The sequence below is a fragment of the Carex rostrata genome, chromosome 21 (assembly GCF_964058835.1).
Source record: "Carex rostrata chromosome 21, lpCarRost1.2, whole genome shotgun sequence".
NCBI classification, from domain to species: domain Eukaryota; kingdom Viridiplantae; phylum Streptophyta; class Magnoliopsida; order Poales; family Cyperaceae; genus Carex; species Carex rostrata.
In genome coordinates, this window is record NC_135938.1 from 2,594,883 (window position 1) to 2,614,650 (window position 19,768).

Below are 19,768 nucleotides of genomic sequence, written 5' to 3' on the forward strand. Positions count from 1 at the left end.
GGGGAATTTTGAAAATTTTGAAATTTTGAATTTAAACGGGTACGGGTACCCGTGTAGGGTACAACGGGTATACGGGTACGGGTACCCGGGTAGGGTACAACGGGTACACGGGTACGGGTATGGTCGGGTATTTGCCCAAAAAATCGAGTCCGGCCCTTTTTTTGCCCGTACCCGTGTACCCGAGTACCCGACCTATACCCGGGCTCGGGCACGGGTACACGAGCGGGCAGGGCGGGCATGCCCTAGGCGGGCAAAATTAATCCTCTAATCTACCCCCGCCTTTACTTTGATTTAATTTAGTTGACATATAATTAATCTAGTCGTTCGAATTCGATTTCAAAACGTAATTTATAATTTAAAATTCCTAATCCTAATATTTTGATAAAATATGTTAAATTAATAATTATTAACTAAATTCGTATTTCAATTAAATACGGTTAGGTTGTTTATTTAAATACGTAGGTTGATTTATAAATTTTAGAAACGAAACTTTTAAACTAAGTTTACGTGTTTTATTTATTTCTATAAAGTCGTGAAATTCGTTATTTAATTACTAATCTAATTTTACTGTTAATCCGTCGTTTCAAGTTTAAGTACAAAATAAATATTTTTGTTGCTAATTAATTGTCCTTATTAATTAGCAACGAAATTCGTTTAAGTTTTAAAAATATTTTAAATATTTTAAATTTAAAACCTTGTAATTTAAACTTCTAATTTATTACGGATTGGGTGTTTAATTAAATTTGTTTCGGGATCATATATTGTTCAATATCGGCTTATTTGTATCTGCTCAAATTATGTTATGAGCTATCATCGACATAAGTTACGTGAAAATGTTTAACGACAAAAGTAAATTGTTACATGTATTGAGGATGAATGTAACCAAAAGTTAGTTTTGACGATTGCGTATAACTATCAATGACATAGGTATATTTCTATGAAAGTATATTATAGGCTAGATAGCATTATGGTCCGCCGTATTAAATCTAAACATAAGGGAAATCGATAGATTTGTATGTGCATGAGAAATAATTGATTATCAAGGTATATTGAATATACAAGTACACTATAATTGTTAAAACTAAACATTGTATATATTGTGAATTATTTTTAAAAGGTTAAACTGAATTTTCGAAGTAGCCACTGTGACACAGACTTCCGATTTTCGGAACTTATCAAAGATTTCTGTTTAGATTCCTTCCGAGAGTGTACCTTGTCCTCGATTGTGTTATTCTATCTTGACATTTAGATCAGTTAATATTGGTATTGTTCTTGTTTTTCTAAAATGAATTGTAATATGAATATTATTAAATTGTGAAAAATCCAAGTCTAGTGAGATATTATATATAGGGTTCTTTGATTAGATCTTATCGGGACAATTGTTGAAAATTTTAATAAAACAAAGATTGAGGTAGAGAAAGTTAATAAAAGTTAAGTGAACTTGGCATGTTTCAAGAAAAGAATCTTGATAATTTTGGAAATAAATAATGATAATTTCGTAGAATGAGAGTTCATCATTATTGCGTGATAATATGAAAATAATTAATGTGTGCATAAGATAATGTGATTATTTAGTGATTCAAATAAATGAACGTACTTAAAACTGTAAAGATTTTTAATATTAGGAAGTTAATTGTTTCTAATTAATATAGAAAAGCAAGGGAATGAGTAATATTAAGTTTTATATTACCTACACATCTAAAGTTTTTATTTTATTTTAGTAATACGAAATTGTTATCGTGTGTATGCAATATATTATAATTCTATAATTGAGATGAACTTGTAATAATAAATTAACAAATAATTATGTTAGAATAATCTTAATGTTGTGGTACCAGCTAAATAAGTCTCGAATGAAATCAAAATTCTTGTTGAATGGCAATTAATAGTAATAATTTTGAAAGTACGTGATGAGATTTTCATACAAGATATTTTGATTAGAGTAGCGCAGCGGAAGCGTGGTGAATTTATACGATTAATTAAATTGGTTAAACTATGCATCTTAATTTTTGGTCTAACTATTTTAGATGAAGCAAGATAATATTTCCTATTTTGATTTTTAATTTCGAGGACGAAATCTATTTTAAGGGGGGAAGAATGTTACATTTCCGAAATTTTAAAACTTTATTAAATTACTAAATTGATCATTTGGCTTAAATAAAAAGTTGAATTAATTTAACGATCTGTCAGAAATTTCTGACCGACTAAAACGAAACTAAAATTTCGTAATGTAAATCATATATATAAAATTATAAAATTATGTATAATAAAATTTAGAGATTTAGAAATAAAATAAAATATAGCACTAGAAATAAAATTATAATTATAAGAAAATATTCGTGCAAATAAAATATAGAATTTATAAAGCTCGTTCATTTAGAACTTTTAGAAAATTAATTGAATATATATAATCATAAAAAAGGGAAATCAAATTATTCGAATCTTAAATTGAGAAATAAATATACAAATTTTATGTGCGAATATAGTTACAAAAATTTACGAACTTTCGATTTGAATTTATGAAAGGAACATAATTTAAACCAATTAAATAAAACTATATTAAGGTTTCGAATTATTTGGACCATTGGATTCCAGCCAGCACGGATCTTGAAGCAGCCCCATTTAATACACCCCTCTCCCTCTCTTTCTCTCTTCTCCCTCCCTGTACGTGAACCCCCAGCCCCCCCCCCCTCTGTTACGCCAAAGAAAGAAGAGACAGGGGGCTCCGCCCCCCCCCCCCCCCCCGTCCCCGTCCCCGTCGCCGGCGAGCCACCCCCGCCCCACCCTCTCCTCTCTCTCCTCCTTGGTTCGGAAAACCCCAGCCCGCCCTCTCTCTCTTTTTCCCGCCTCTCTTCCCCACCCGTCAAAACCCTAACCCGCGCCCTTGCTCACTGACCCGCGGCCCCACTAGAAAACCCTACCTTTCTTCTCTCCCTAAACCGTGGACCCTTCCCGACTGACCTCTCTCTCGTTGTCTCGGTTGCCGTTGAGTTTGGATTTTGGGAAACCCTAGAATTCGGATTTTTGGTGGTGCTTGCCATTTCGGTTCCACTGGTGCTTTCTTGGGGTGCTATGATGCTTGCTAGTGCCCGAGTGAGATGGCCGCGAGGCGAGGCGAAACCCTCGGAATCGGCCGCTTTCTTTCGATATTTTCTATTTCGGGTAAATTCTAAAAAAAAAGAAATTCACCTCTAAATTCTTGATGAATCGATTAATGTCGTAGGATGTGAATTTGTTAAGTTTCGAGTACGGGTTGTTGATTTTCCCGACTCGATCGAATTGCTCGAATAAATTAAGTATAAGGGGTTATATTGCAAAATGATTTTATTAATGGTCGGAATGGTAAAATATATGAACATAGTGATTGTATGAATTAAAGGGAATTGTAGTTAGGATTTTGTAAAGGGAATTATAGTTAATTACACCTTTGCTCGGGTTGTTGATTTTCTCGGTAAATGGTGCTGATTTTGTGTGTGTACCAGTTCTTGACTTGACAGGGACCAAAAATGTAAATAAATTAAATAAGTAGGCCATTGGATTAAAATGTAAGACATGCATGAGAATTTTATACATGGGATTTGAAAGTGAAAATAGTTATAATGAACTTGAAATGAATTGTAAATTTTAAATAGGAGGCTTAAACCTTTACTAAATTATGGGTCTTTAATTAAATTGAATTGGAAATAAATAATTGATCCGTAAATGGGCCAAAGTGAAATAATTGAGTAAATTGGGCCTTTGAGTGTTTAATTGGATAAATAAGGTGAATTGGGCTTGAAATTTCATAAGCCCTGAAATATTGAAATGAATATGACATGAGGTGTATATGTAAATTTGGAATTGGACTTGAATTAAAATGATTATAAATGAGCCGAAAGGTATAAAAGAACTGATGAATTGAAAGACGGCATTTGGAATTTAAGTTTTGAGAATGTAACCGAACTAAACCAAGTAATCGTATAATATAGGTGTAGGCTCAGTCGAGCCAGATTTCGCGAGGCAAATCGAGACGCCTAATCTTTAAATTAAGCGGTACGCTCGTCATAATAAGGTGCGGGATTCTTGGACTTGTTTGATACTTTATTTTCAGGAATTAAACTGTGTATTCGTTTTGTCATGTTGAATATCATTGATTGCATCTGAATTGTGTAAAGCATTTGCATAGCCCAATCAAATTAAACTCGAATTGATGTGACTTGAATGATTTGCATGCTGGTATGGTTATAGGTTACGTTGATCTATTGTGATCTGATTTTGATTGAAAGTCACCACGATTGGATTTGATATGTATGTGAATGGATTTACGAAGTTAAGCACTTGGATCCAATGAATTTGCCAAGTCGGGCTGTATGCTGACTTGGATTCCCAGGATCCTAAATGGCCTTAGGTGAACGGCCCTCGATATTCCCAGTACCGGTTGGGACGAGGGAGGGTGATTATGTTATGAGATGTGTGATTGGAAATCGTGGTTGACTTGTGTAACGTCTATGGCTCGGTAGCATTTTCCTACGTGTTAATGCATTTGAACGGTCGATTGAATATGACGAATATTGGAAACGATTCTAAAGTGGATTTTCTTTACATGATTTGAACCAGACCTTAATAAACTGTTAAGCCAAGCGGTTGCAGATGGGTGTCAGATAAAGGGTCCAGCGGTTGGCCATCTGTAGGTGTCAGTAACCCTACAGATGTGGGTTTGATAAAGGTTCAGCTCGAAAGAACATCTGTAATTGCTACAAGCCCTACTGAACTGAGTTAGGAATCGAGTTAAGCCAAAATATATGTTGTGTTTGAGATTCATCTTGGAAATTCCGTGAACTGTGTTTCAGGTTGATAAATTGTTGTTGAGCACTGGCATTCTGTTATTTATAATTATATGTATATCTGTTTGCATTGTTATTGTTTGGGTTTCATTATTGAATATAGAGTTTGATTGCAAGTCCAATAATTCAAATGTGGCAAATTCGCACTGAGAATTTATTCTCACCCCCACCCTCCCGATTATTTTCAGGTTTGTTACTCGGACGCAGCGAGTGAGGATATTGGCAATGCATATAAAAAGATCCACTGCCTTGCGTGTATATGTGACCCCTGATAGATACACGCGGCAGGCTGTCAGACCCGGTGGATTTGGGGTGTGACAGTTAAGATGGTATCAGAGCATGAATATGCAGTGCCAATAACTCATTTGCTGTCGAGTGAACGTCAGTGAGATCGTATTGAGTTATTAGTATTATTACGAATTCCCTTTTTGGTTTATTGGTGTTATCTCTGATATGAAAAGTGAAATGATATAGAAACTGAGTTGGTATGAAAATTAAACAGAATATTGGAAGGATCTATTGATCGTAAACATTGTAAAGAGGGGTACATATGGTAAACGCAAACGGTTACATATATGATACGATTGTTATTGAATTTGTGAAATAAATGTGAAAGTGTAATTCTGACGATTGATTATAAGAATCAATGATATAGGTACGTTTATATGAAAATATATTATAGACTAGACCGTATTATAATGGTTGATCTAAATGTAAATAGTAACGTTCTGGTGAATATGTATATATAAAAGAAGAGATTGTCAAAGTATAAATACAAGGAAATATATAAATATATTGAAATTGAATCTTTAATGATTAAGTATGAATCGAAAATAATTTAATTATGTGACTCAAAATTTTGATTCCTTGAATCCATTAGTTTTCTTTTGAGATTGTGAAATCTGTTTAGAATTGTTGCACCGTTTATTGATACTGAGATTAGTCAACATTTGTTTTATTCTTGTTCTCCAGATGTGATTTGAAATATGGTTTGATCAAACAGTGAAACTTGAAATCTGGTGAAGTGTATTTCTGTAGAGTGCTGCGAGTAGATCTTGTCAGGACAATCAAACTGAAAAGTTTTAATTATAAGACTTGTAAAAAAATAAATAAATAAAACCCGCTAGATAGGTTTATATGTACTGGACATATTATATTAAAAGTAATGATAATTTCTTTCCAATAAATATTAATAATCATAGAGAAAAGAATATTGATAGTTTTGATATTGTTATGGCATTAGCACAATGTTAATTGTTACAAAACTAATAGTAAAAGGAATTCACTCGAGGACATAACATATATTGTTTTGGACAGTAAAAATGAATTGAATTGATTTACTTCAAACTTTATAGATTTAAATATTATTAGAAAATTTCTTTTAATTCATTGGAAATAATTAGTAGGTAATCTTTATAAGATTATTGCATATGCATCAATAGTTTTGTTGGTTAAATAAGATTTATTTTAGGGCTTTCTTGGTTTATGGAGTTATTGCATTTCCTGTTATTACGTACTAATGGTGCACCAATTAATTTAATGGAGTCGTTGCATATATGTGCCTTATTGGTTAAGAGTATTGCATATGTACACTAATATATACTTATGGTTTATAATTACTTATGTAAAGACCAGTATAAAGATCACTGAGATTCAATCGAGTCATTATTATCGTTTACGAAATTCCCTTGTTTATTAACGACATATCTTAATGGAAGTCGAATATGGTATTATATTTTTTTTTATATACACTCATGTACAGATATAAAAGAAGAGTTTAAGATATAATGGTAACACTTTGAGAATATAATCAAAACTCTAACATATAAATTTCCATGATAGTTATAGTACCAAGACGTTGTGACTGTGAACCATTTTAAGTAAACATCTATTAAGAATATCTAGCTAGATTATTTAGTGATAGTTGGTACGAACATATATGGCAAACATTGTTAGAAAAATATATGGTTTTCTAATATAGTTACGTGAAAATGTTTAACGACAAAAGTAAATTGTTACATGTATTGAGGATGAATGTAACCAAAAGTTAGTTTTGACGATTGCGTATAACTATCAATGACATAGGTATATTTCTATGAAAGTATATTATAGGCTAGATAGCATTATGGTCCGCCGTATTAAATCTAAACAGAAGGGAAATCGATAGATTTGTATGTGCATGAGAAATAATTGATTATCAAGGTATATTGAATATACAAGTACACTATAATTGTTAAAACTAAACATTGTATATATTGTGAATTATTTTTAAAAGGTTAAACTGAATTTTCGAAGTAGCCACTGTGACACAGACTTCCGATTTTCGGAACTTATCAAAGATTTCTGTTTAGATTCCTTCCGAGAGTGTACCTTGTCCTCGATTGTGTTATTCTATCTTGACATTTAGATAAGTTAATATTGGTATTGTTCTTGTTTTTCTGAAATGAATTGTAATATGAATATTATTAAATTGTGAAAAATCCAAGTCTAGTGAGATATTATATATAGGGTTCTTTGATTAGATCTTATCGGGACAATTGTTGAAAATTTTAATAAAACAAAGATTGAGGTAGAGAAAGTTAATAAAAGTTAAGTGAACTTGGCATGTTTCAAGAAAAGAATCTTGATAATTTTGGAAATAAATAATGATAATTTCGTAGAATGAGAGTTCATCATTATTGCGTGATAATATGAAAATAATTAATGTGTGCATAAGATAATGTGATTATTTAGTGATTCAAATAAATGAACGTACTTAAAACTGTAAAGATTTTTAATATTAGGAAGTTAATTGTTTCTAATTAATATAGAAAAGCAAGGGAATGAGTAATATTAAGTTTTATATTACCTACACATCTAAAGTTTTTATTTTATTTTAGTAATACGAAATTGTTATCGTGTGTATGCAATATATTATAATTCTATAATTGAGATGAACTTGTAATAATAAATTAACAAATAATTATGTTAGAATAATCTTAATGTTGTGGTACCAGCTAAATAAGTCTCGAATGAAATCAAAATTCTTGTTGAATGGCAATTAATAGTAATAATTTTGAAAGTACGTGATGAGATTTTCATACAAGATATTTTGATTAGAGTAGCGCAGCGGAAGCGTGGTGAATTTATACGATTAATTAAATTGGTTAAACTATGCATCTTAATTTTTGGTCTAACTATTTTAGATGAAGCAAGATAATATTTCCTATTTTGATTTTTAATTTCGAGGACGAAATCTATTTTAAGGGGGGAAGAATGTTACATTTCCGAAATTTTAAAACTTTATTAAATTACTAAATTGATCATTTGGCTTAAATAAAAAGTTGAATTAATTTAACGATCTGTCAGAAATTTCTGACCGACTAAAATGAAACTAAAATTTCGTAATGTAAATCATATATATAAAATTATAAAATTATGTATAATAAAATTTAGAGATTTAGAAATAAAATAAAATATAGCACTAGAAATAAAATTATAATTATAAGAAAATATTCGTGCAAATAAAATATATAATTTATAAAGCTCGTTCATTTAGAACTTTTAGAAAATTAATTGAATATATATAATCATAAAAAAGGGAAATCAAATTATTCGAATCTTAAATTGAGAAATAAATATACAAATTTTATGTGCGAATATAGTTACAAAAATTTACGAACTTTCGATTTGAATTTATGAAAGGAACATAATTTAAACCAATTAAATAAAACTATATTAAGGTTTCGAATTATTTGGACCATTGGATTCCAGCCAGCACGAATCTTGAAGCAGCCCCATTTAATACACCCCTCTCCCTCTCTTTCTCTCTTCTCCCTCCCTGTACGTGAACCCCCAGCCCCCCCCCTCTGTTACGCCAAAGAAAGAAGAGACAGGGGGCTCCGCCCCCCCCCCCCCCGTCCCCGTCCCCGTCGCCGGCGAGCCACCCCCGCCCCACCCTCTCCTCTCTCTCCTCCTTGGTTCGGAAAACCCCAGCCCGCCCTCTCTCTCTTTTTCCCGCCTCTCTTCCCCACCCGTCAAAACCCTAACCCGCGCCCTTGCTCACTGACCCGCGGCCCCACTAGAAAACCCTACCTTTCTTCTCTCCCTAAACCGTGGACCCTTCCCGACTGACCTCTCTCTCGTTGTCTCGGTTGCCGTTGAGTTTGGATTTTGGGAAACCCTAGAATTCGGATTTTTGGTGGTGCTTGCCATTTCGGTTCCACTGGTGCTTTCTTGGGGTGCTATGATGCTTGCTAGTGCCCGAGTGAGATGGCCGCGAGGCGAGGCGAAACCCTCGGAATCGGCCGCTTTCTTTCGATATTTTCTATTTCGGGTAAATTCTAAAAAAAAAGAAATTCACCTCTAAATTCTTGATGAATCGATTAATGTCGTAGGATGTGAATTTGTTAAGTTTCGAGTACGGGTTGTTGATTTTCCCGACTCGATCGAATTGCTCGAATAAATTAAGTATAAGGGGTTATATTGCAAAATGATTTTATTAATGGTCGGAATGGTAAAATATATGAACATAGTGATTGTATGAATTAAAGGGAATTGTAGTTAGGATTTTGTAAAGGGAATTATAGTTAATTACACCTTTGCTCGGGTTGTTGATTTTCTCGGTAAATGGTGCTGATTTTGTGTGTGTACCAGTTCTTGACTTGACAGGGACCAAAAATGTAAATAAATTAAATAAGTAGGCCATTGGATTAAAATGTAAGACATGCATGAGAATTTTATACATGGGATTTGAAAGTGAAAATAGTTATAATGAACTTGAAATGAATTGTAAATTTTAAATAGGAGGCTTAAACCTTTACTAAATTATGGGTCTTTAATTAAATTGAATTGGAAATAAATAATTGATCCGTAAATGGGCCAAAGTGAAATAATTGAGTAAATTGGGCCTTTGAGTGTTTAATTGGATAAATAAGGTGAATTGGGCTTGAAATTTCATAAGCCCTGAAATATTGAAATGAATATGACATGAGGTGTATATGTAAATTTGGAATTGGACTTGAATTAAAATGATTATAAATGAGCCGAAAGGTATAAAAGAATTGACGAATTGAAAGACGGCATTTGGAATTTAAGTTTTGAGAATGTAACCGAACTAAACCAAGTAATCGTATAATATAGGTGTAGGCTCAGTCGAGCCAGATTTCGCGAGGCAAATCGAGACGCCTAATCTTTAAATTAAGCGGTACGCTCGTCATAATAAGGTGCGGGATTCTTGGACTTGTTTGATACTTTATTTTCAGGAATTAAACTGTGTATTCGTTTTGTCATGTTGAATATCATTGATTGCATCTGAATTGTGTAAAGCATTTGCATAGCCCAATCAAATTAAACTCGAATTGATGTGACTTGAATGATTTGCATGCTGGTATGGTTATAGGTTACGTTGATCTATTGTGATCTGATTTTGATTGAAAGTCACCACGATTGGATTTGATATGTATGTGAATGGATTTACGAAGTTAAGCACTTGGATCCAATGAATTTGCCAAGTCGGGCTGTATGCTGACTTGGATTCCCAGGATCCTAAATGGCCTTAGGTGAACGGCCCTCGATATTCCCAGTACCGGTTGGGACGAGGGAGGGTGATTATGTTATGAGATGTGTGATTGGAAATCGTGGTTGACTTGTGTAACGTCTATGGCTCGGTAGCATTTTCCTACGTGTTAATGCATTTGAACGGTCGATTGAATATGACGAATATTGGAAACGATTCTAAAGTGGATTTTCTTTACATGATTTGAACCAGACCTTAATAAACTGTTAAGCCAAGCGGTTGCAGATGGGTGTCAGATAAAGGGTCCAGCGGTTGGCCATCTGTAGGTGTCAGTAACCCTACAGATGTGGGTTTGATAAAGGTTCAGCTCGAAAGAACATCTGTAATTGCTACAAGCCCTACTGAACTGAGTTAGGAATCGAGTTAAGCCAAAATATATGTTGTGTTTGAGATTCATCTTGGAAATTCCGTGAACTGTGTTTCAGGTTGATAAATTGTTGTCGAGCACTGGCATTCTGTTATTTATGATTATATGTATATCTGTTTGCATTGTTATTGTTTGGGTTTCATTATTGAATATAGAGTTTGATTGCAAGTCCAATAGTCTAAACTGTGGCAAATTCGCACTGAGAATTTATTCTCACCCCCACCCTCCCGATTATTTTCAGGTTTGTTACTCGGACGCAGCGAGTGAGGATATTGGCAATGCATATAAAAAGATCCACTGCCTTGCGTGTATATGTGACCCCTGATAGATACACGCGGCAGGCTGTCAGACCCGGTGGATTTGGGGTGTGACACATAGAAGCCCCTCTACTTATTTTAATTACACATTGAAGGGTTTTTCTTACATTAAACCCCTCCAAATTTTACTTTGCATTTATTAGTATCACAACTGTGCTGGCACCGATCGGTACTAGTCACCAAGCATAACAACAACACAAAAGAGAGAGGGGTCTCGTATAAGGCAACATCAATTCGACCGAGTCGAGAAAATCAACAACCCGAACTCGATAATTCAGCACCATAGTTTACTTTAATTACATCCAAAAATAAAGTCAGCCACTGGTAAAATCTATGAATTCTATCTAGTCAGAAAACTGAATCCTAGTCAGCCACAGGTTCATCCATAAAAGTACTAGTGATCTACAATAAATATCAGATAATAAATCCTAATTAGTACTACCACATTTAGGGGTGTAAACGGAGCCGGATTATCCGATCTGAATCCGCTCCATATCCGGATCATAGACGGATCCGGATAGTTTTCGAATTCGGATTCGAATTCAAATTATTTTTCAACAATGAAGGGAATAGTATCTGAATTCGGATACAGATAATTTATTCAACTCCTAAACAAAAAAAGAGAACTAAATACAAAACTTAGGCATGAGTAACGATTTGTTGGCTGCTGATATTAGTAATAGTGCTAGGGTTTGTTAGATATGATTTAGTTTTCTCAAATATCTCAATTTTTAATATCATAACAACATATATTTGTGTTTTAGATATTATTTGTAATATATAATAATAAAATGAAAAAAATGTATAAAATTATATATATATAATTGACAAGTTGATATTGTTATGTTTATATTTTTTACATGATATTAGAAACACATATTTGATGCTGAGGGTCATATAAAACTTGTGCAATCTTCTTGCATGTTCTTCAAGATATTTTTTTGTATGTTCTTTATCATTTGATTCGGCAATCTATTCATGTTTTTCAAGTTAAGATTCACACTTTTAGCTAGTATGATGTAATATATATATATTTTTTTAAAATTAGTTGATGATCAGCAACCGGTAAATTTTTATTAAATTACATTATTAAATTACGATGGATGCTTCTATAGACAGCTGCTACAGGAGCAAATATGGACCAATGAATTAAAACCGTTGATTGATTTAAGGGCAAAATTGAAATAGTACTTCGTAGAGTAGAAATTTTAATTTGCTGCTTCCATTCGTCTCCAGTGGATTTCGCCTCCAGTGAATTCCTCTCTTCGCCAACACTCTCCTCGGGAGCGTATCCTCTGCGGAGGTTTTACCTGCGGTGCTGTGCGGTGATTTTGATCTGGCCGTTCGTTTTGGATCGGACAGATCAGATCAGATCTTGCCCGAATTTAAAAAAACTCAAAATTTGGTGAACTCTTAATCCAGCCCGTCCGATCCGAAAATAACGGACCAGATCAAAACCACCGTACAGCACCGCAGGTAAAACGTCCGCAGAGGATAGCGTTCCCACTCTCCTCTCCTCTCTTCGCCAACAGAATAGAGTACTTACCCTCTCTCCCTTCTCCCCTCTGTGCCCCCTGACCCCCCTTCGCCGCCTCTTCTCTGTCACACACAACCTCTCCTCAATCCCCTCTTGCTCACCACCTGATGAAACCTATATTCCGAAGAGGGACGAAACCCTAGATTCCGAAGAGGAGAGATGAAGGCTCATCATCGTTACTCTTTCACGCAAAAGAGAAAAATTAGGTCTCCTCCGTGAGTGCTCTCCTCCGGTCGTCCAGCCCCTCGTCCTCTTTTATTGTTAACTAGTGGTAATTATGTAGACTTTTTAATTTGTTAAGATAGAACTAGCAATTCGAAATCTCAGTCCTTTTACCAATGTACTTAGTGTTTGTGATTTTTTCATGTTTAGTTAAGATAAAACTTAGTGGCACATATATGGCACTGAATTTCTATAAAGAAACTGGCAAAACTACCATTGCATATGACATTGCATCTCTTAATCATACTGCTATGCAAGACAAGAACTCGACACTGAAATGCAGTTAATAGGCAAAGGAATAGGAAAAGGTAGGAGTACTTGATTAAATTTGCAGATGGATTTTGCCAGCACTTCCTTCTGGAGCAGTTTATCTAGTTACTAACTGGTAGACAGATTAGTATAAGCTAAGATTTTTTGGAATGTCGCTCCCTCCGATTAGCTATACAACTTGTCATTACATGAGTCTGTGTAACTACTTAGTTTTGCATTGTGTTTACAGTGTATATACGTGGTTGTATCGTTTAATCATAAAAACAATTTAACAATCTATCTCAAACAGGGAAAAGGACCCAAGCGTGTTGGAGCTCTGTATATCACTTGCCAATTATTTAAAATATACTTTAAGGTCTCTCTCTCTCTCTCTCCCTATAAAGGAGCCTAGCATGGAGATATTAGTTGGTGATCAAAAGTACAATTAACATTTAGCCTTAAACCTGCAGCTTGGCACAGTTCATCTATGTCGCAGTGTGATAAGGAGTATAGAGACTGCTCATATATTTGATTTTGAGGAGTTTCCTGTAAAAGACAAGGTTTTCATTTTGAAATTTATTGTTTGCTTTAGATGTGAATTCTAAAAGTTGCAATATTTGGTTTTCATGTTTGTTGTTTTACATTTTTCTTAAATTGTCACACAGGTGACTTGTATGTATTACACAGGTCGTTTGGAGGTTTTTAATGCAAATTTGCTCGCTGTGAGTATAAATTAATACCATGTCTTTCATTTGATTTGAAGATATGGGGCTTTAAGTATTTCATTTGTAACATAAACATGTATTTGTTTTCTTATGTGAATAGGCTGATCAGAAGCTGACATATAGTTTGGCACGTCCTGATCCTCTAAATATGTCAAATATGAGGTATTTTTTTTTTACATTCTATATTTCTAGTTATCATGTAATCATACAAGTTGTTTCAAAGATCAATTGGTTATCTCAATTTGGAAAAAATATGCTAATTTTTATATTTGTTTGCTTTTAATAGAATGATTTTGAAGTATCTGATACCTGTGAAGCTCTCAATTGGTATATTACCAAGATGTCGCTTCTAAAGAAGTATAATCTAATGGAGGTACCACTTTTTTCCAATATAAAACAGTGGCATAGCCTGCACATGCCAACCGTGTAGACTAATTATTTTCGTTTGCTGATTATTTGTTTGTTGTTGCAGTATTCAGGTGTCATTGATGCATTGAAAACAGGAGATGCCAGGTTGCTTAGACAAGCTCTTCAAGAGCATGAAGAACAGTAATTCTCCTGTCTTTATTCTAGAAAAGTTTCTCTGTCAGATTTATGCATACATTTTCTTCCTGAAGATATGATGGTTGTTTTTTGAAAATGGTAAACAGCTCCAAAAGTTTATTTAGAAACACCGAAGATATGACGGTTGTTTTTTGAAAACGGTAAACAGCTCCAAAAGTTGATTTAGAAACACCGCAGCCTAATTCAAAAGCAAAAAGATCCAGACAAGGCTCATCAAATTAAGTTGGATACAATTATCAAGGCATTGAAATGGCTTGGAATAGAGATTGATACTGATGAGATATTTGTTAATTTCTTTCGTAGTTTTTTTTTTTTTAAACTTTAAATTGCTAATGATTTTTTGAAAATCAGTTGCAAATAAAATAATGATTTTTTGAACTTGCAGGGAGTGTATAGTTACTATGCTTATATATAAGAATCTTGTTAAAGGATGATTTGCACACAAAAGCAAAGTGTGTTCTTAGCAAGAGTGATCCGTTTCCAAAACTAAGTGGGAAGCCTGTGATGACCTCCTGATTTGCTCATTGTTTTCATTTTTTGTAATTTTGTTTATTTTTTCTATCAGTTTGGACAAGCGGTGTTAACTAATATGTTGTTTTTAAAGGATTTAGATGTTTAATTGGTTCTTATATGCGCTTAGACTCTAGTCATTTTATTATATTCTTGTTCTCATAGTTGACAGAGTTTAGGCCAGTTTCTGTAACGGTGTGACGTCTGAATAAACCTTGTAGCACATTAACTTCCATGCTTTAACACCAAATATTCGTTATCACTAATCCAGAACAAAAGAGTGCGAAGCATAATTTTATATTATATGTGAAAGTATTAACCTAACTAGAGCCATCATCATGTTACAACCATGATCCAAAGAAACGCCCAATAGTTACAAACAGATTACAATACTAAACTAGAATTATAACTCACAGAATATATCTTGAATCCAGTTTCTGTTTTCATGCCAAAACACTACACAACGACCTAGACATAATTATCAAACCAAAATATCAAGTAAAAGAAAAAAAAGAAAGGCTCTCAAAGTAAATTCCTAGTGCCCCACTTCCAGGCAGTCCTGAGATCTCTCATACAAAATTGACTGCAGTTTCTTTACTCGGTTGAGCCAGGCACCAACATTCTCTCCATCAAGTGTAACCCAATCCACAACAGTAGCAGCCGGCTGCTCCCACCAGCCACCACTCTTCCACCTGTGCTGCAAAATTCAAGCAAGCAAAAAAGAAATCACACTGTTGCTTCTTTTGAGAAAAAAAATATATTAAAAAGGTAATAAAAATGGACTCAAAATCTTCACTTAAACCAATTAAGACAAACTTCTAGGTAATTCCAGAAATGAAAGAGGTGAAGATAAAACAATCTTTTGAATAGAGAAAGTAAATAATTAATAAAAAGAGCATGAACAGATAACTTGGAAGGTATGGCAGAGTCGATCAAAAAGGGATAGGTAGAGTCTCAATTCATCACATAAATAATGATCATAGAAAATGGAATATATAGAACTAGTCATTGGTTGATGTTGGTTTCAAGTTTTCTTTTCAAAGAAAAAAACAAGCAAAAAGTACTAACCAAGCCCATGACACGACGGCAGTCATTGTTGAGGCTTTCACAACCTCCCTCAAAAGCATTACAAAGCTCTGGCAACCATATTTCCATTACAACTCTTTCTTGTTCAGATGCTAGTTTCATACAGTTTCAAAACACAAATTTGAAACCATAACCCATCACCAGTTAATAGGATTCTGAATTAAAGCAAAAATGAATTGGAAGAATTTGTACCTCTCGTATTGTTGTTGCACACCATGTGCATGTTTTAACAAAACACGACCATTGTCAACAAGATTCCTTTATGTATGAGCAAGATCAATTGCCTTTGACAAATCCTCCAAGATGCTAGCCTCAGATCCACACGGCTTCAAACAGAATTCAAGAGACTCTAAAACTCGTGCTAAATCTGAATCCATGCCTTCTGTACCTGTGGAAGAATTAATTGATTGATTGGTGAAAAGAGCAACAAAAAAATAACAGCAATGTTTGCTTTTTTAAGGTAAAGTTACCTGAATTGTGTCGGAGAGTAGCTGAGATGCGAGATACAGAAGGAATTGAAGAGGGATCTCTGGAACCAGCCCTTGCTGTAAGTACAGTTGCACCCTTTACTGCAGCTGCAAATGCTTCTGCTCCAGTGGCTCCATTTGCATTCCAAAAGAGCCTGTTTGAAGAAATTAATTAAAATTTCTTGTATTTTACATTAATTAATGACTGAGGCTACCAGTAATATGCATAGCGCAGATTGGTCCGTACTACGGATCAATATTTTTGTTTTCAAATTTCAAATACTCATTCTGAAGTGTTCAAAGTGATTTCCACATGAAAATGTACTTGCAGACTAAATTTTGAATTTTCTTTATATATTTTTTTACTATTTTCTTAGATAGGTATAAAATCACAACTTTTGAATGGTCTAGAATCTTTAGATCAAGTGATTTTCAACCTATCTAAGAAAAATAGTAAAAAAGTTCTAAAAAATGTAAAATATTAACCAAAGGTACATTTTAATATGGAGATAATGTTGAACGGTTCCAGTTGTTATTTGGATTTTAAAAATGGAGATATTGATCCATAGTACTGACCAATATGTACTATGCATAATACCATAGCCTCACTCTTAATGAGATTTTTATGTCAAAATATTAATATGGGAAATTGGGGTTAAGAGGGACAGTTGAGGCATGCAGATACCTAGAGCAACGGGAAAAAAAGAAAATCAACACCTAATGTGATTCTTTAAATTAAAGGACCAAGATCTTCATATGCTAATTAACCAGAAATTTGATCCTAAGTTTTGCAAAATGTACCAGAGGCCTGGAGTGAATCAACAAACCTGAGGAGTGGCTGGTAACATGTACAAGCTATTGTCAAGACACTGTGAAAAGGCAGAGAATTCTCGCTCTATAAGATCTTTAGCAGTAGTTGACAATTCAACCACAGCCTTGCATGCTGGAACAATTGTCCTTGATGCATAGTCTTCAATAACAAAAATTTGTATGTTAGAGGAAACTAAAATAAAGAAAATTTTATTAAATCCAAAATCCATGTCAAATAATCAAGAAAAAATATTTGAGCAATTGGGGGCGTTTCTTCTTATATGTGGGGGTGAGCAAGTCCCTCTCCATGTCATATGGTACTGGCTCTAGGTGCACTGCCCTTATAAATTCAAATCCTTTCAACTGCCATATAAGAAATATAAAAAAAAATGATTTTGCACAATAAAATAATGTGAAATAGAGGTAAAGACTCATGTGTGCCTCTAGAAAACGTAGAAGAATCGCTCTGCTCTTACAAAATGACATATTGGTCCCTTCATACACTGGAATTATGGAACCAGGACTTTCCTTACAAAAGACTCATGTGTGCGACAGAAATTATGGAACCCTCACCAAATTTCTTACAAAGTTCCTCAAACTACTTTCTTTTCTCCCATTTATTTATGCAAAAGACAGTGATTAAATGAGTTGCACAAACTACTTTCTTTCTTCCTTTTTTTTTTTACTTCTGAAACAAGATAATTTTCTCCAGCTGAAGAAGAGAAAGAAGAAAGAAAAGAGACTTTTTCCTCTTATGCAGACCTCATAAGAAAGAAAAGATGATTTTCTCATGTCAAAAAGATAATCTCTCTTGCAATACCTTGAAAAGAGAGTTTTTCCTCTTATGCAGACCTCGCCACGTGGAGTGTTGCCTGGGGCAGCATACTCCATCTCTGGCATAGATTCCAATCTGACTTCAGTGTGCTGCAGAGGGGGTCCTACTGAATTTGGGAATAGATATGAATGAGCCAGCACAGGATTCCGTCAGACCTGAAAGAAATTTAAAGACAAAAAAAAAAAAAATAGGTTCAGCAGAGTAAGGGTACCAATACAACTTTCGTCAAACTGAATTTGGTGTTTTTTTTTTCTTCCTTCAAGTGTTCTCCATCAAGATCTCTCACAACCAATTATCACATTTAGTTGTGATGCAGGTCCTTCTAGTATCCTGCTGAGACAAGTTCTAGACAAAAGGTACAAAATGAGCACTAATGCTTTATGACCTTGACAAAACTATGAAACCGATTTAGAGAAAAACCACCAAATTACCCAATAATTTGACAAAAGTCAATGTGTACGATGAATTTGGTGAACTTTTTTGGCTGATAAGAGCACCTATGATGTTTTTTTGGGTAAACTTTAGTTAGAATATTCTACTTTTCATACCCAACAATACTCTTACTGTACCATTGCCAGCTGAAACCGCTCTTATCCTCGGTTGTTGACAGATAAGCTTATTAGAGGAGAATAGTTAATTACCATAGCCTTGTAATATTTCAATGAAGGCCCTATTTCCGGGGACACCACATATCTTCCCATATTGCAGAATAGTGGCCTCCCGTTACCATCTTTCTCAAATGTACTATCCGAAAAACAGATTAAGAGAAAATAAATTGAAAAACACAGTTGTTGACCATAAAATGTCCCCAAATTGTGCATGTAGATAGGGTGTAACATGCCAAGTGTCATTGACCAAGATTTCCCATTTATTGGAATTTTTGAACATGCATAATTATCTGTTGAATCTCTTACCGGTAAAAATCGAAAATTACAATGTTAATTATGTGCTGGCACAAACTTGAAATACACAAGACCTTAAATTTCACCAAGCTCTGGGCTAGAAGACTACATGTAAGGTTCTGGAGAAATGGAACTTCAATGTAGTGACTTCTGCTGAGGTTGTCAAAAAGGGGTATGCTAACTTTTATGTCCAAAAATATTACTAACAGTTTCAATTAGCACTTTAAGTCAAATATAATATTGTACTGCGGCTTTTTTAGTACTCAAAATAAGTATAAATAGTATTGCAGATTATTTTCAAGCGAAGCAAGTCAACAACAAAAAAAAATTCAGTAATTCAACTGTAAAATGGGATAATTGTCTGCATCTTTCTCCTTCATTCAAACCTCTTTCTTATGTACATACCACTATAATACATGAGCATGGCATTATTTGCATTTAACTATGAACTCTTCACTTTCATTCACAAGCTTGATCAACTGATTCAGTACATATATACTTACCTTTATAACATTTTCATAAATTTGCAGATGGTTGCGCAAAAAATATCAAGTCCCACTGCCAGCACTTAATGCTGATATGTACCGATCAACAATCATGCAGAGAACTTTCCAGTTTTGGACATTTTATAACCCACTAGATAAAACAAAATATTCATGCGATTTCATCTTAGTTGACAAAGAGATACTAAACATCACTGTACTCACTTCAGTTAGTCCCTCGGCTGTTAAAGGTCCATACACAGATGCTGCGGATAAAAAAAAATATTGGTTGATTTGAAAGTTCAAGGACTTATC

General features: G+C 34.1%; 2 protein-coding genes, 3 long non-coding RNA genes and 1 pseudogene across 6 annotated transcripts in view; 4 read left to right on the plus strand and 2 right to left on the minus strand.

The window, feature by feature from the left end:
• The window catches only part of LOC144573497 (dehydration-responsive element-binding protein 2B-like), a 28,130-nt gene that overhangs the window by 3,718 nt on the left and 4,644 nt on the right, over window positions 1-19,768 (minus strand). The gene's annotated exons all lie outside the window — the stretch shown is intronic.
• Window positions 2,761-5,237, plus strand: LOC144572946 (uncharacterized). Its single transcript, XR_013517840.1, has 3 exons — window positions 2,761-3,162; window positions 3,969-4,051; window positions 5,012-5,237. It is a non-coding gene; the product is annotated as an uncharacterized LOC144572946 (long non-coding RNA).
• Window positions 8,680-11,098, plus strand: LOC144572961 (uncharacterized). Its single transcript, XR_013517850.1, has 3 exons — window positions 8,680-9,138; window positions 9,945-10,027; window positions 10,989-11,098. It is a non-coding gene; the product is annotated as an uncharacterized LOC144572961 (long non-coding RNA).
• Window positions 13,296-14,350, plus strand: LOC144573647 (enhanced ethylene response protein 5-like; annotated as a pseudogene). The gene is made up of 6 exons (XR_013518053.1): window positions 13,296-13,448; window positions 13,543-13,632; window positions 13,738-13,794; window positions 13,898-13,959; window positions 14,084-14,170; window positions 14,270-14,350. The product of XR_013518053.1 is annotated as an enhanced ethylene response protein 5-like (transcript).
• On the plus strand, window positions 14,543-14,980 carry LOC144573589 (uncharacterized). The gene is made up of 2 exons (XR_013518037.1): window positions 14,543-14,647; window positions 14,751-14,980. It is a non-coding gene; the product is annotated as an uncharacterized LOC144573589 (long non-coding RNA).
• LOC144573588 (AUGMIN subunit 5-like) lies at window positions 16,162-18,291 on the minus strand. The gene is made up of 4 exons (XM_078323375.1): window positions 18,281-18,291; window positions 17,248-17,394; window positions 16,428-16,526; window positions 16,162-16,345 (listed from the first exon to the last, which is right to left on the minus strand). The coding sequence occupies exons 2-4, from the start codon at window positions 17,270-17,272 to the stop codon at window positions 16,218-16,220; spliced, it is 252 nt and encodes an 83-aa protein (XP_078179501.1). The 5' UTR covers window positions 17,273-17,394; window positions 18,281-18,291; the 3' UTR covers window positions 16,162-16,217.